The 17306-nt window shown below is 44.5% G+C and overlaps 1 protein-coding gene across 1 annotated transcript in view; it reads left to right on the forward strand.

The window, feature by feature from the left end:
* Positions 1–4731: 4731 nt before the first annotated feature.
* SH3GL2 (SH3 domain containing GRB2 like 2, endophilin A1) overlaps positions 4732–17306 on the forward strand; it is a 34139-nt gene continuing 21564 nt past the window's right edge. Inside the window, exons 1-2 of the mRNA XM_024211084.1 lie at positions 4732–4755; positions 10476–10548. Coding sequence (XP_024066852.1) covers positions 4747–4755; positions 10476–10548 — 82 coding nt within the window. The 5' untranslated portion in view covers positions 4732–4746. The remainder of the gene's footprint in view (positions 4756–10475; positions 10549–17306) is intronic.

Consider the following 17306-nt stretch of genomic DNA (forward strand, 5'->3'; position numbering starts at 1 on the left):
CAGAAAAGGACCTGGGGATAGGAAGCTGGATATGAATCAGCAGTGTGTCCTTGTTGCCAAGAAGACTAACAGCATATTGGGCTGCATATTCCCCTCTATTCAGCACTGGTGAGGCCACATCTGGAGTACTGCATCCAGTTTTGGGCCCCCCACTACAGAAAGGATGTGGACAAATTGGAGAGAGTCCAGCGGAGGGCAATGAAAATGATCAGGGGGCTGGGCCACATTACTTATGAGGCTTGTTTAATCTGCAGAAGAAAAGAGTGAGGGGGGATTTGATAGCAGCCGTCAACTACCTGAAGGGGGGTTCCAAAGAGGATGGAGCTCGGCTGTTCTCAGGGGTGGCAGATGACAGAACAAGGAGCAATGGTCTCAAGTTGCAGTGGGGGAGGTCTATGTTGGATATTAGGAAACACTATTTCACTAGGAGAATGGTGAAGCACAGGAATGGGTTACCTATGGAGGTGGTGGAATCTCCATCCTTAAAAACCTCTAAGGCCCGGCTTGACAAAGCCCTGGCTGGGATGATTTAGTTGGTGTTGGTCCTGCTTTGAGCTAGATGACCTGGACTAGATGACCTCCTGAGGACTCTTCCAACCCTAATCTTCTATGATTCTAACACATCTTGAAGAACAGCAGTTACAAAAAGGTAAGTAACCGTTTTTCTTTGAGTGCTAGCTCATGTTGATTCAGTAGTGCAGACCACGCAGATTCATCTGTATTCAGAGTAACAGCAGGAGTGTGTCTGAACAGAAGCTTTTCAGCTCTGCCAATCCAGTCTTTATTGGGGTAACGAGATAAGTAAAGCACTTCCTCTTTTTTTTGGTGGAAGCCACCTAGTATTGGTGCATGATTAACACAGCTGAATGAAGCTGTACTAGTCAGGTTTTGGATACTACTCAGTGAGGAGTTGACAATTGTGACATTGCACTCTATATGATTTTATGAAAGTATGCTGATGAGTATGAATATAATTTAACTGGAATATGCTTCATGCAAAAGGCCTTTTGTAAGGTATCATTACAAAGCTTATAATCTACTGAGTGTGGTCATCCTATTTGTATAAATGTACCACTCTTGTTTCTGAGACTAGAAATATAAAATATAACTCTGAGGGCCTATTGTAATTATGCAAAGTGTGGGCCATTAATGGTGGTTTGGAATCTTGATGACTCCCATCAACCAGGACAATTGCCTGCAGATGACTTGGTTTTACTTGTAAGTCTTCCGGTATACGTGTGTGCTGGCAAGTGGGTAATGGAGTCTTACAGTGACATGTGATCATGTCCCCTGAACTGAAATCCATCTTTAATCTGGTGCTTTTCCATTGAGAAGGAGTGGGTGGGAACCCAGAGAGGGACAAAGGATTCCCGCCTTATGCAAAAGATATATAAGGGGGTGGAACAGAAGAAAGGAGGAGCCATCATGAGAAATCCCTAGCTACCACCTGAGCTGGAACAAGAGCTGTACCAGGGGAAAGGATTGTGCCCAGACCAGGAAGGCGTCCAGTCTGTGAAAGAAACTTATTGAAACATCTCTGAGAGTGAGATTTTATCTGTATTCAGTTTTATTACTGTATTAGACATAGACTTGCGTGTTTTATTTTATTTTGCTTGGTAATTCACTTTGTTCTGTCTGTCACTACTTGGAACCACTTAAATCTCACGTTCTGTATTTAATAAAACCACTGTTTACTTATTAATTAACCCAGAGTATGTATTAATACCTGGGGGGGCAAACAGCTGTGCATATCTTTCTATCAGTGTTATAGAGGGCAAACAATTTATGAGTTTACCCTGTATAAGCTTTATACTGGGTAAAACGCATTTATTTGAGGTTTAGACCCCATTGGGAGTTGAGCATCTGAGTGTTAAAGACAGGAACACTTCTGTAAGTTGCTTTCGGTTAATTCTGCAGCTTTGGGGCACATGGTTCAGACCCCAAGTCTGTAGTGGAGCAGACTGGCATGTCTGGTTCAGCAAGACGGGATGCTGGAGTCTCAAGCTGGCAGGGAAAACAGGGGCAGAAGTAGTATTGGCACATCAGTTGGCAGTTCCCAAGGGGGTTTCTGTGATCCAGCCCGTCACAACAATAAACAAAGAGCAGCTACAACTATTTTCTATTTGGCAGGTAATGAGTACTTACTAATGCAGAGCCATTGCACACACAAGTGCGGGTACCTTGCAGCACTGCAGATTTACAAGAATGAATGAACTTGATGAGCTTAATCACATTTCTGGATCTTGTTCACCACAGGCAAGCATAGAAAGGGGGACTTGTGCCCTTCTCCTATGAAACAGTAAAATGCCAGACTGCACCTCCCCTGAGGTCTCCCTCTGCTTGCCAAGCTAGCCAAAAAGTAAACCGGGTAGTTGAAACCAAGTGGAAACACAAGTGTTATTCTGACTTCACTTACACTTGTGTAACAGGAGTAACATTACTGAATTCAGTAGTTATAGTGGTATAAAACAAGTGTAAGAGAGATCAGAATGAGACTCATAGAAGAATATGTAAAATTAAATGATGTACAGTATAATGAATTGCAAATTACAGTGAAAAACTGAAAGTGTGTAATTTATTATGACAAATGCAGACACAGTGTATGATGAGAATAGGCAGTGGGTCAAATCCATCTAATTGATTTCTGTGAGCTACACCAGTCATAAATTTGGCCCATTGTGACTAACAGTGCTATTACAGGTTTCAGAGTGGTAGCCGTGTAAGTCTGTATCAGCAAAAACAACAAGGAGTACTTGTGGCACCTTAGAGACTAACACATTTATTTGGACATAAGCTTTCATGGGCTACAGCCCACTTCATCAGATGGAGTGGAAAATACAGTAGCAGGTGTGTGTGTATATATATATATATACACATAGTACATGAAAAGATGGGAGTTGCCTTACCAAGTGGGGGGTCAGTCTAAGGAGACAATTCAATTAACAGTAGAATACCAAGGGAGGAAAAATCAATTTTGTAGTGGTAATGAGGGTGGCCCATTTCAAACGTTGACAAGAAGGTGTAACAGTAAGGGGAAATTAGTATGGTAAAATTAGGTTTTGTAATGACCCATCCACTCCCAGATTTTATTCAGGCCTAATTTGATGGTGTCCAGTTTGCACATTAATTCCAGTTCTGCAGTTGCATGTTGGAGTCTGGTTTTGAAGTTTTTGTTGTTGAAGAATTGCCACTTTTAAGTCTGTTATTGAGTGACCAGAGAGGTTAAAGTGTTCTCCTACTGGTTTTTGAATGTTGTAATTCCTGATGTCAGATTTGTGTCCATTTATTCTTTTGCTAGAGACTGTGCGGTTTGGACAATGTACATGGCAGAGGGCCATTGCTGGCACATGATGGCATATATCACATTGGTAGATGTGCAGGTGAATGAGCCCCTGATGGTGTGGCTGATGTGGTTAGGTCCTATGATGGTGTCCCTTGAATAGATATGAGGACAGAGTTGGCACCAGGGTTTGTTGCAGGCTTTGGTTCACGGGTTAGTGTTTTTGTTGTGTGGTGTGTAGTTGCTGGTGAGTATTTGCGTCAGGTTGGGGGGCTGTCTGTAAGTGAGGACTGGCCTGTCTCCCAAGGTCTGTGAGAGTAAGGGATCGTCCTTCAGGATAGGTTGTAGATCCTTGATGATGCACTGGAGAGGTTTTAGTTGGGAGCTGTAGGTGATGGCTAGTGGTGTTCTGTTACTTTCTTTGTTGGGCCTGTCTTGTAGTAGGAGTTTCCTACAGATTCATGGTGACTGGTGCTGTATAACAGTCACCAATACACTCCATTATCATTAGTATTGTTGACGAGAAAGGGAAACTCAATTTAATGTGTTCCAACATGATTCAGGAAAATGAAAGGATAGCACAAAATCATTTCCAAATCATCTCCACACTGAACATTTTGTGAGAAATGAAGACTTGTCAAAGCTATGTCACCGGAGTTCACTTTATTCCTTATTTCAACTGAAATTTCATCAAGTTTAATATTTTTATACATAGCTCATATGACCACCACTGCTTTCTGATATGAAGTGTTTGTTCATGTAGTTACTACAATCCCATGCATGGTATGAGAATGATTTTTTTTTATGGATGTTTCTTTTATTTAGGGAAAAATTGGGATGTAAATTTGATTCGTAATGATACGAGGCTGAGTTCTGGCTTGAGCCAGGTATGCATCTGAAGGTCAGGAGGAGCATCCCTGTCCAGGGGGAGTGTGCAACCCACCCTAACACGCTGTGTGTCTGTTTGCCCCCCTCAAGTAGCTAGAGCACATATAGGGGATTGTGAGACTGATTCTGCTCGGAGGTAATGGATATGGTCCTTTAGTTCAAGCAGTAAAGATTTGTTCTTTGAGATCCTGGGTTCATCCCCCCCCCGGATGTAAAGGCGTAGAGCCCCAATCCTGCGAAGATTTCTGTGTGTGCTTCATGTCACGCACTATGTGTAGTCCTATTGACAGCAATGTAGGATTGCGGCCTAAGAGAATAATCCACAAAGCTATTTTTCATTCCTGACATAGGTCATATTTAAACTCAGTTCTGCAGAAGTGAATGGCTGATGCATCCAGTCACTATACCAGCTAGTTTCTTCTAGGAAAATACCTCTGCACCGGAAACCAATGTATATATGAGAATTCTGGATAGATCTTCAGTCATCACTGATCTTACCTTTTGTTTTTAATCCACAGAAAGTGAGTGAGAAGGTTGGAGGTGCAGAAGGAACTAAGCTAGATGATGACTTCAAAGAAATGGAGAGGGTAAGTCTGAACATAAGTATTAGTTGTTTATTTTTTACATCCCACCATAAAAAGATAAGTGACTTAGCAGCACAAGTCTCCTGATTTATATTCCTAAATCATTATACAGCACAGTTGCACTTATGGTCTGTTACCCCCCATTTATTTGCTAATCAAGAAATATAAAAAACAAATATTACATACAGAGATCAGTGATATTGGCCTCAATTTAGCCATGAGCTAATCCACTGTAGCGGACTCCTGGAAGCAGAGAGTTTGCCTGAATGGATGGATGGATATTCTTATGGCACAAAGATCCCACAATCCTCAGCTCATCGAGGTCAGTCAAGAGGGTCAGAGCTGACTGAGGAAAGAATGTGTCCAAGATGCTTAGGATATTTGCAATTTCAGAGCATCCCCCAAGCAGCCTTCACTGAGCAGGGCTCCTTTGGATCTAGACCTGCAGTTAAGAGATGCCTTCCCCCATCAGAAACTCCACAGATGCTGAAAGTGACAACAGCACCTGCCTTCCCATGGTTGTGAATCCCTCCTGGAAGAAAAGGGAGCACAATACTGTGTGGGTGTATGTGATGGGGTGTCCACCCACACCGGACTGACAGGAGTTAAGATGGCCAGGTAGGCCAATTAACTCTACAGACTGCACCTGGAGGAGGAGCTGGAGAGCAGGGAGCTAACTGAAAGAAGGCTTAGCTGGGCAGGAATGTGTGTGTGTGTGTGGGGAGGGCTATAAAGCCAGGTAGCTAGCAACAGACAGGGGCTGCTGCTGGGAGAGGTCAGTCACTCCCTGGGAAAACAGAGGAATGTTTGGAGGCTGCAGAGGCATGCAGGCTGCAGTCATTCCCTGGGAAGTGGAAGCACGGGGTTGGAGTTGATACACCCAGAGAGAGGCAGGGAACCAGAGTGGTAGAAAGCAGTCCAGGGAGGAAGCAGTGAGAGTGGAAAGTGGGGGGCAGTGAACTGGAAGACTGCCTGGGTCACCATGGGAGTGACAGAGAATTGAAGGACTGTACCCCAGAAGGGGGGAAATGCTGAGTGACCTAGCCTGAGGGCTAAACCATGAAGAGGACGCTGCAGTTCCTGGAGCGAGAAAGGGGCTGCAGACCAGAGAGAGAGTCAGAGCAACGGCATGCAAACTGCAGAAGGAGGCATCTGCCTCAAGAGCTAATCCTCCAAGTGACCAGGAGGAGGCACCAGACCAATGGTGAGTGGTGCATCCCGTGACAGTGTGTACACCCAATCTTTCATCTAGAGGGGTGAACACTCCACACCTATATGTTTAGCTCTCCCTCTCTATGCAAAATTGTCACCCTGAACATAGAGGAAATGTGAATGTAGGGGCCTTTCCTTGCTCACATCACTTAAAATCTGTAGAATTTATTTTGCTGCTTTTTGCACTGAGGCAAAACAGAGAAATTATCATCAAAAACGGAATTTGTTTGGGAAGGTTCTCAGCAGTGGAAAACTAGTGGGAGATTTATAATGGAAACTAGGACAATTAGTTAAGGGGGAGTTCCATTTTATGCTTGTGAACAATATGAGATTGGCAGACCTAGAGAATGAAATCTGCTGTTTATCCACAGAACAACAAAATCATATGCACCAACTCACACCATAGTTCTTCAACTCTGACATAGAGGAAACAGCTCTAGAAGTGACCAGCTCAGTCCCCATGGCCATTCACTCAATGGTCTCTCTGCTAAGATTGCCGATATGGTTGCCAATTAGAGCCGAATCTAGAGGTGTTTGTTCATATGGACAGCACTCTGCTAGGAAAGGACTACAGGTATCAGCTCGTATTCCATAGTTCACTGAGCTACCATGATATGCCACAGTAACTAACGTGTTACTATCTGGATTGCAACACATAGTCAACAAGTGAGATTCTGAATCCCATGATCAGTCTTTTCAGCTGTGCAGTCTCCATACGTGTGGGGTGGAATTAAACATTACAAATTAGTACATTTTAAAACAAAATTTTTCACCAACTTTACCTTCCACAGAAGTGTTGTGAGGCTTAGGGCGTGGCTACACTTGCAAATGTAGAGCGCTTTGAGTTAAACCAGCCCTCGGAGAGCGCAGTAGGGAAAGCGCTGCAGTCTGTCCACACTGACAGCTCCAAGCGCACTTGCAGCGGCATTAGGAGCGGGGCATTATGGGTAGCTATCCCACAGAGCACCTCTTCCCATTCTGGCGCTGTGGCTTGTGGGAAGGGGGTGGGGGGATGCTTGGCATTCTGGTTCCTGTCCCAATGACCCATGATGCATCAGTTCGCATCCCAGCAATCCCTGTGCTTCTGTCCACATTTGGCGCCATCTTTCAATGTTTTTTGTACTGCGCACTCTGTCTTCCCTTTCGGTCTGCGGGAATGGAGCCCGAAATGCTGACGAGTCCTTAAGATCCAAACTGACAGTGAGGACTCCGATGATGATATCTATTTGAGTAACGCATACGACATGAGATTGTATGTGGCATTCACGGACATGCTCACCACCATGGAACGCCGCTTTTGGGCTCGGGAACCAAGCACTGAGTGGTGGGATCACATCGTCCTGCAAGTTTGGGATGACGAGCAGTGGCTGCAGAACTTTTGGATGAGAAAAGCCACTTTCATGGGACTGTGTGAGGAGCTCGCCCCCATCCTGCTGCACAAGGACACAAGATTGAGAGCTGCCCTGCTGGTGGAGAAGTGGGTGGCTATTGCAGTCTGGAAGCTGGCAACTTCAGACAGCTACTGATCGGTCGCTAACCAGTTTGGAGTGGGAAAGTCGACCGTTGGAATCGTGTTGATGCAAGTTTGCAGGGCCATTAATTGCATCCTGCTCAGAAGAACCGTGACTCTGGGTAACGTGCATGACATTGTGGATGGCTTTGCACAAATGGGTTTCCCTAACTGCGGAGGGGTGATAGATGGGACACATATTCCAATTCTGGCACCAGGCCACCTAGCCTCTGAGTACGTTAATTGGAAGGTTCTCCAGGTGCTTGTGGCTCACCGTGGGCGCTTCATTGACATTAACGCAGGCTGGCCCAGAAAGGTATATGACACACGCATGTTTCGGAACACTGGCCTGTTCAGGAAGCTGGAAGCTGGGACTTTTTCCCAGATGAGAAGATCACCATAGGGGAAGTCGAAGTGCCCATTGTGATCCTTAGAGACCCCGCTTACCCTTTAATTCCGTGGCTCATAAAACCCTACACTTTAACCCTGCACTGCAGTGCATCCCGGACATGGCCCCTTTCCATCATGTCCCTTGATATCTGCCCGAAGGTATCATAATTCCTACGGCTGGAGCGCAGCTGGGACTGGACAGCTTCCTCCCCACCATACACTGATGAGGTCCAGCACCTCTCCATTGCTCCATACTGGGGATCGCCTGGCACGTGGAGGCATGGTCACCTGGAAAGATGCGCTGAGAGCACTACACGCCTGGCTGAGCAAACAGGAAGGGGATTTTCAAAATTCCCAGAGAATTTAAAGGGCGGGTCTGACGGTTGGTCACCTGAGGGCAGGGCAGTAGAGTTCAAACTGATGACCAGAGTGGCTAGAACAGGCATTGTGGGACACTTCTGGAGGCCGATCAGAGCACATTAACAGACCAGGGCGTCCACACTGGCACTGCAGCTCTCCAGCAGGGGCACATCAAATGTTATTCCACTCGCTGAGGTGGAGTACCAGGAGCGCTCTAGCCGCAGAGTCCGGGCGCTCTATGTGCCTTGCCAGTGTGGACGCATCGTGAGTTAGAGCGCACGGGGCTGCTTTAATGCGCTCTAACTCACAAGTGTAGCCATGCCCTTCGAAACGTAAGGATGAGATTACTCTTCTTGAGAATGCTAAAGTGAGGGATTGGAGCAGAGAAAACTCCTCTCCTGTCTTTCTTCATTATCCAAGATACCTGCTTCCAGCTCTTCAGTAAACACTGGAAGTATTCTGTCCCCTGATGCACCGTCCCTGCCTGCTTTACAACCTGTGCTACTCAGCTCTTCAACACAGAGCCACTTCTGGGCTCAGTACCAGGAAGTTCAGCTACTCCTGTTACTCTGAGCCACCAGTTCCCTGCTTCCCTTTGCTATTGGGAGGGAGCCAGAGCTGGCAGATGATAAAGACAAGATAAAATGGGAGGGAGAGCAGGCAGAGGAAGCTGTGACTAGCTCATCTGAGGTGTTATTTTTTTAAATAAAAATGTACTGTTTGGAGAAATTCACTCCACAGGACAGAAGATGTACTGTAGGAGAGGCTCACTGTAGAGAAGTACAACAAGGTATTTGCATAAGTGCAGCATGCACAATACGTAATAGAGAGCCACAGATCAACGGAAGCAGACTAAGAGCAACATATTTCTCTTTGGACCTGATCTTCAGAGGTGTTGCGTAGCCCCTGGCAAGTGCTGTTTACCTGGAACACCCAAGGAAGTCAGTGGGTGTTGAGGATGCTCAGAATCAAATCCAGCTGGCCGTTACGGAACTGGGATCTCAAACTGTTCTTTTCTTCTTGTTAAAGAAATAAATTATAAAATAAGTATTTCTTTAAACATATAAAATATAGTTACACATATTTTCCCCAATAAAACTTTATTGAAAAGCTTATGGAGAAGATACAATTAGAAAATGCTCCCATCACATTAAAAACAATTAAGTTTTTTTTAAAGAAAATGGGTGCAAGAACAGATATCAAAAAGGTACATGAGAGCTCACTGACTCCAAAAATATGAGCAATTATAACAGAAAAGTTTACTACGAACACAATTCAAATCTTGGAAACAAAGCCAGAGTCCCAACATAACTGTGAAGGTGAAAGCATGCTGGGGAGAGGTATTTCTGAGATGTTTTTCAGCATGACCTATCTTTTGTTCTTTGTTGTGTTACAGGTGTATTTATAAAGTCAAAATAAATATATTGGTAGTTTGTGAATTGCTGCTTTTGTGAAAAGAAAGTGAGACTACTCAGGATAACTTCCTGCTCTTATCCAAAGAGCCACAAAAACCCAAGTGCATGGCAGACTTCTTACAGCAGCCAATATGTTGAGGTTATATTGCCGCTGCAGGACCTTTGCACAGTAACAAACTTCTGCCATCATTCAAGTGAGAACATGTCAGCTGATTCTAAAGAAGGGCAGCATGTTTTTCTGGATGTATATAATATGGTTTCAGTTAATCTCCAGAGGCAGATTGTTCAGCTGACTGTAAAATGAGGAGGGGTATTTGAGTCTGGCATCACTAGCTAGAGAAGAGAGGCATTTGGCTGGGAAGCCTGTGCAGGGTATGATGTACTGGTGTGATAGCAGCTCACCAATCAGGCTCTCTCAGGAGACCAACTGCAGGGAGTTAAATGGTCAGACATAGAGAAACTAGTAGTCTAGCGGGGAGGTATGGATTACCATGGCCAGGTCTCCCTTGAAGAAAAAGATCTCTTTTCTCCTTATACCACTGCTCCACTCTCATTGCTGCTTAGTGTTTGAAATCTTCTTGGGAACCAGGGCCTACAAACATGTGGTTCTGCTCCAACTCAGATGATGGCTTGTTTGTGCAGTATAACAGTTCACCAGGTATGTTAGCTTATTATCGCACCGCCCAGCACCACTGCTGCACTTGTCACTCACCTTCCCCAACGAGAATCCTCAGGGGAATAAACCTAAGAAGAAGAAAAATGAGTTTTCTTCAAAATTTCACTTTTGTCTATCTTGTCTTTCTCTTCTTTTTATGTTCTTCTCATTTTAATTTCAGAAAGTAGATGTCACCAGCAGGGCTGTGATGGAAGTAATGACCAAGACAGTAGAATATCTTCAGCCCAACCCAGGTAATGAAACTTCTAAGCGAGTCGCAGAATGCTTTAAAGATATTTACCTTTTCTTGGTTCTAGTTTAGAGGATAATTTGTCAGCAGCCTTTGCCACTGTAATTACTTAACCACCCTTCTCTTTTTTTTGTATACTCCGGTGGAGTATGTTTCAGTGTATTGTGTGTATGTGTCTGTCTTGCACATACATGGCTTGATTCTGATCTCAGTTATGCTGGTGTCAATTAGGATTAACACAAAGTTAATGGAGTTACGCTGGAGTGAAATACATTAAATGAGATCAGGTGGTATTGTTGGTTTCTGTAGTACCAAGGCCAGCTGTGCCAATAGTAGCATCAGATCATTCAGAATTACAGCCATCCATATCAAATTATAAAGTATAGTTTTCTATCCTTCCCAGTAGCCAGCAATTAATCAGTGTAGGCTACATTGAGAGTTAAAATGTGGGTGAAGAAGTGGTGTGGGGTTCTCCTGAATTTTCAGCCGAGCTTGGTGAAGTCTATCTCATGTGACCATTCAAAGACCTTACAAAAATTACTTGTTTAACCGAGGTCATTTCCTAAAACAGGTGAAATAGAGTTGCACTCAATACATTTCAGGATGGTTTGGGTAGTTGTTTAAGAAAGGAGGTTGCCCAGGAAGGTTAATCTGTTGTATCCGTTTCATTGCAGATGCTTTCTCCTGGCTACTGCAGTGTCTGAGCATGAGATTTGATATAATTGAATTCACTGATCCTCCACTCTCCTGTTATGGGACAATGTAGAAAGTAGAGACTGATTAATTTTTGCATCATGATCTTAAAAGTGAACTGAAAAGGTTTTGCTGAAAGTTAAAAACTTGATTATAAGATTGGAAAAAAGGAGATGATAATCATGCCTACCTCTTACATAACATGTTTCATCAGTAAATCTCAGTGCTTTATCAATAAATCATTTTTTCCATTTTATAGACAGGAAAACTTAGGCATAGGGTGGGAAAGTAATTTGCTGAGAGTCATACAGTGGTAAAGCTGGGACTAGAACCCATGTAACCTGAGTTATAATCTAATGCTACCCACTGAGCGAGTGTTACTTTAAAGTGTAGCTGTCACTGTATTTTAATAAAATTACCTTCCCAAAAAGAACCTGAGTCTCCTACCTTGTGAGTGGCATCAGAAATACTATATGTGAGGGAAATCAAGACAGGGGTTTAGAATGGGAAAGTTATTTCAAGCCTGGGAGAAACCTGGAACTATACAGTTCTAAATTTTTCATTGTCTAGGGGATGTCTACACAGGGATTAAAAAAACAGTGCTGGCCTAGGTCAGCTGACTCAGGCTCATGGGGCTCAGACTCCAGGGCTGAAAAACTGCTGTGTAGACATTTGGGCTCAGGCTGGAGCCCAAGTTCTGGGACCCCGTGAGGATGGAGGGTCCCAGAACTTGGGCTCCATCAATATCTATGTGACAATTTTTAGCCCCAGAGCCTGAGTTAGCTGGCCTGGGCCAGCTGTGACCATGCCGCAGGTCTTTTATTCCTGTGTAAAGGTACCCTTACAGCCTGATCCAAAGCCCAGTGAGGTCAGTAGAAAGACTTCCATTGAGACCAAAGGGTTTACATCTTGGGCCCTTAGCAAGGCAGCAAATATTTTAGGGTAATTTTTTGTTCATATACAGCACTCAATACATTTGTGAGCAATGGATACATATTGTTTATCAACTTTTGGAATCTTGGAGATTCAAAACAAACAAAATTGAAAAGCCAAACCCTTTGAACTTCACCTTTAAATCAACCCACCTAACTCTTCCTTTCTTTCAAGGCTGAATAATCCTAATTTTTGCCTCTCCCTTCATATGTAAACCATCTTTGTTGCTCTTATCTGACTGTTTTCAATCTCAGTTATGGCTCAGATTTTCAAAGGAACCAAAGGGACTTCAGCACCCTGTTCCCATTGAAATTTGATGGGGTTCTGAGCACTATGAGAGAGAAAAGGGAGTGAGTGGGAGATGCCAGCAGGAGACTTGAAACCTGGTAGACTTGCCTGATGAGCTAACCAGAGACACCTGGTGAGGGGAGAGAACCACAAGCAGCTAGTTCCTTTATAAGAGAGCTGAAGCAGTTGCTTGAGAGAGCTGACTCTGTAAGTCTACAGGGGAGTTAGCTCGGAGCAGGACAGTGGCAAGCCGAAACCCGAGTGGATCACCTCCTAAAAATTCACTGAAAAAAGGGAAAAGGCTAGATGAAGGAACCCTTTCACTCACCAGGCTCCGAGGTAAGAGCCATGCCTTGGACTCTGAGTTCTACTTTTGAGTTATCTGAATAAACCTAAGCCCCTATAAGGGTGGTGATTGGACAAGCAAGTGTGTGGGGTCTCTGTAAAAGGGCATGGAAGAGGGAGAATAAAGGCAGAGCAGAGGCACCCAGCCACAAGAGGTTACATGGGGGCAGCCAACTCATCCACACATACCTAATTCACCCAGACTTTGAAAATTCCAGCCTACATGTTTCTTAAATTCAGGTGAACATAGCAGTGTCAAAAAAGTGTTCCATTGCCACTGTAATGCCTTCAAACAAACTGCATTTTTTTTAACAGACCTCACACATCCAGTTTCCTTTTCTAACTGCCACTGTACCCTGAGCAGACATCTCTATTGAGCTACCCAGGATAAGCCAAACTTTTCCACGGGGATAGCTAAAGTATTTCCTTTGGGCTTCATGACTCTTAAACCTTTTCCATCAGGGGTTCCCGTAAGATCATACACAGCCACAGGAGTCTCCCAGTAACACCAATGACTTACTATGAGAAGAACTTGGCCAAGCCAGTACATATGGAAAGTGTGGCTGTCCAAGTTCAATGTAGTCTGGAAAGCTGTTGCTTAGCTTTCAGTGGGTTGTTTTAAAGGATATGTAAATGCCAGATAGGAATAAAATCAGAAGAAGGAAGTCCTGAGAGAAAAGGTGGTCCATTGGTTAAGGCAGTAGCCTGGTACTTGAGACACTTGGGTTCCAATCACTGCTTTGCCACAGATTTCCTGGGCAAATCATTTAACCTTTGTAGGTATGTATACATAGCAATTAAACACCTGTGGCTGCTCCGGGTCAGCTGACTCAGGGTCGTGGGACTGGGGTTGTAAAATTGCTGTGTAGACATTCAGGCCCAAGTCTGGAACCCTGCAGGGGGGTCCCCCAGAACTCGGGCTCCAGTCCAGGCCTGAATGACTACACAGCAATTTTTAGCCCCACAAGTCTGAGCGAGCTCACCTGGGCCACCCATGGCTGTGCCATAGGTCTTTTATTCCAGTGTAGATGTACCCTTTGCTCCTCTGTTCCCAAACTAGTGCGCTAAGACCTGTTCTATCTATCTTAGATATGTATGTGCCCCCCATTGCCATCTTATCTGAGCTCCGCATCATGGTTAATGTATTCATCTTCATAAAACACTCTGTAAGGTGTGGAAGTGCTATAAGCCCCATTTTATAAGCAGGGAATTGAGACCCAGAGTGCCTAAGTGACTTGCCCAAAGTCATGCAGAAAGTCTGTAGTAGAGCAGGGACTTGAACTCAGGTCCCCCAAGTCCTAGAGTGCGCTAGCCATTAGACTACCTTCCTCTCTCTCTCTCATTACCCTGCTAAAAAGACTGCATCGTGGAAGAACCTAGAGGCTGATTCTGATCTTGTATACACCAGTTGTAACTCTGCTGAAATCACCATGGAGTAACTATGAAGTCAGTGATGTTGCAGTAGTATAAAACCAGTTTGTGTGACATAAGACTCAGTTCCTGGGACTTGTTGCTTTCATTTGAATAAATATTATTTGTTGTGCAGTAATTAGCTAACAGCTGAATGGGTTTGTGTGTCTGCGGAAGTGTATAGACATCTGCAGTAGCGTAAAATAAAATAAAAGGCCATTAACCAGACAAATTTCTTATGAGGGTAGATGGCCAATTTTCATTCTCCTTTAGTGAGTGAGTATTAAGGTGTCATATCTTCCTGTTTTGTGGGTCTTACTTCTGCAAACGGGCAAATATGACCATTAACATATATAAACAGAAAAGGGAGAAACAAAATCAGATCTTACAAATGTGATTCTAAAACATAGTTCAGGAAATACTTGCTGAATGGGAGCCTACATTGGTTATATTTTGGCCAAGATTCTCAGCAGTGTGAATGATTTTGAGGTGCCTCAGTCTCTTGGGGTCCAACCTGAGTCATCTAAAAGGGGCGGATTTGCAGCGGCCAGATGCCCAGCACTTTCTGAAAAATCAGTCCCTTTAAAGATCTCTTGAGTTGAGTACCCAAAATCTGAAGAACCCCAAGTTACTTCTGAAAATCATTCCTCCGTGTTTAAAAATGCACACATGGCTGCCACACCTTACAGGATTCCCTCCTCAGGCCTTGGTGCTGCACAATGCTTTAGTAAGGCTCCATGCTTGTGCAGGGTCTGTCAGCATGGAGCTCATTGTCAGATTGGTGCTACAGGCACTCAGAAGACTCAGGTTTGGTGGAAGGATAGACTACTGCAGTGTTTCTCAACATTTTTGATACCAGGGATAGGCTTGCTGCCTTCCTGCACTGTGTCAGGGACATCTCAGGAACCCTGGTCATTGAGAAACAATGAGCTAGTGTGATAGAATGGTCCATTTATGAGTGTTGCAATGGTTGGCTTGCAGAGGTCAGACAGAAAGAACAGACAGCACTTGCAACAGGCAGGCAGTTCAACCAAGAGGAACCAAGGCAAAATCATAAAAATCTATTTTAAATATTATAGAGCTGGAACATTTGAGTCATATGTAATGTATCAACACTATATATAAATCCTGTAAGAATTCCATATGCTGTGTGAAACAGATCAATAATCTAACAGTGATGTAAAACATGTATAATTAATAGACAGCTAACATATTGTCATTACTTCTCTGACTGCCCCTACCCTGCCATGAGGCTTTCTGGAGAAAGCTGATTACTAGCAAGCCTACTGACAAAAGCAGTTAGAGCCCTGGGGTGCTGCTATGCAGTGCAGTCTTCACTTGTGGGTTCAATTCCCACTTTAGGCAGCTCCCCACACACGTTTTTATTTCAACTTTATATATTCACAGAAGTCTCTTCCCCCTAGAAGTGCACAGGAGAGGGCAGAGGGGTTTGGAATGGTCTCCCTGCTACCACCTTTGCTCCTTCCTGTTGTGTACCATGACACAGAAGTGGTCAGCAGGGGGTTGGTGGGTAGATGTCCTCATACTATGACACAGGCGTGTGGTTCCTTTCCTCTGCCCCACACCGTGACACAGGCAGGAATCTTGCAGGAGCCTGCCTCCCACCATAACACTGGGTGGGAAAGGCACAGCTGGTGGTTACAGCAAAGGTGAGGAGTTATGCCTGGGAGTGCCCTATCCTGCTAGCAGCTGCATTTCTACATTTTTGGTAGTTCTCTGCTAGCAGCAGGGAGAGCTGCTAACAGAACTCCTATGGTTATAGTCATAGCCTAAATAAATAACATCCCTAACTCCTAGAAAGTCCAATCTGTGTGGCAGTCAGCACTGTCAGTTTTTACTTCACCATGCTGCCTGCTGCTGAGAGGTGAGGAGCTGTGACTCTGACTGAAACTACTTTTGATTCAAACAAAAACCCTGCAGTTAACAAAGTAGATGCCTCTATTCTACGACTCAAATTGTGCTGTGAGGAGAATAGGAAAGTTATTTTCTTTATGAAGTGCTGACTTCTCTGTGGGGCTGGAAGCTGTTTCCATGCGAGCCACCACAGTCTCAGAGGCTGCACTCAGCACATTTGAACAGTTGGGAATTGGAGGCTCACAATATCGCTATGAGATGAGGATTATTATTATTGTTATTTATTATCCCCATTTCAGTGACTGGCCAGGGGCCTGTTCCTCCTCCTGCTGAATCAATTGCAAAACTCCCATTAATTTCAATGGGTGCAGGGTTGAGACCTGAGAGATTTGCGAAAGGGAAAGACTGAGGGGAGAATTAGACACTGGACCTCTAGTCCCTGCTCCATGTAATAGAACATGAATGCAGTGTATAAACTAGAACTAGGAGGTCTAGGGCTGAGTTAACAGGAGACATTCTATTTCAGAGAGAGAGAGAGAGAGAGAGTTGAATGGTCTTCTGGCTGAGGTGGTGCAGTTAGGTCAGATAAATGTTTTAAGCAAAATCACTTTATATCTCACCCCTCTAGCCAAAAGAGCAGGCCGCTCTCTCTGCAGCTCCCTTGCAGTGTCTGACCGAGAGAGACCAGCTAATGCAGCCAAGTGAGGGGAATGCAACAGAGCAGAATTGCAGGCCCTTCAAGTTGAAGGAAGAGGGTGAAGATCCCTGGCCTGTGAATGGGGCAAATTATCTGTTTCCCTGTCTCTTCCCTCTCCTCAGGTCTTCACACTCTGAATGTAAAAAGGAAGATGCAGGGCTGGCCAGCCTAGCCTGCAGAGGACGGGGAGAAGGGACAAGGGGCTACAGCAGCTCTTTTTGCCCTACAGTGAGCTTATGTGGAGAAGAGACAGTGTAATGACGCTGTCCTGTATTGTTCAGGTAGCTGCCCTTCCTCACTGCAGTCACTGCCAGTGGTGGGGAGGGAAAGAGACCCTGGCAATGAATTGGGGAAGGGAGGAGCAGAGGCTTGCGGTAACTTCTTGTTCAGAGATAAGCAAGCCAAATGGGATCATGAGTGACTGAGCTCGATCTTCCAAATAGAAACCAAACAGTTGGTTTTCGTGAACAGTGGGGAACATGAGGGATTGCTGACAAGGCTCGTGGATAGGGTTACCATAC

The sequence above is a fragment of the Terrapene carolina genome, unplaced genomic scaffold, assembly GCF_002925995.2.
Source record: "Terrapene carolina triunguis isolate 2854851 unplaced genomic scaffold, T_m_triunguis-2.0 Scaffold113, whole genome shotgun sequence".
Taxonomy (NCBI): domain Eukaryota; kingdom Metazoa; phylum Chordata; order Testudines; family Emydidae; genus Terrapene; species Terrapene triunguis.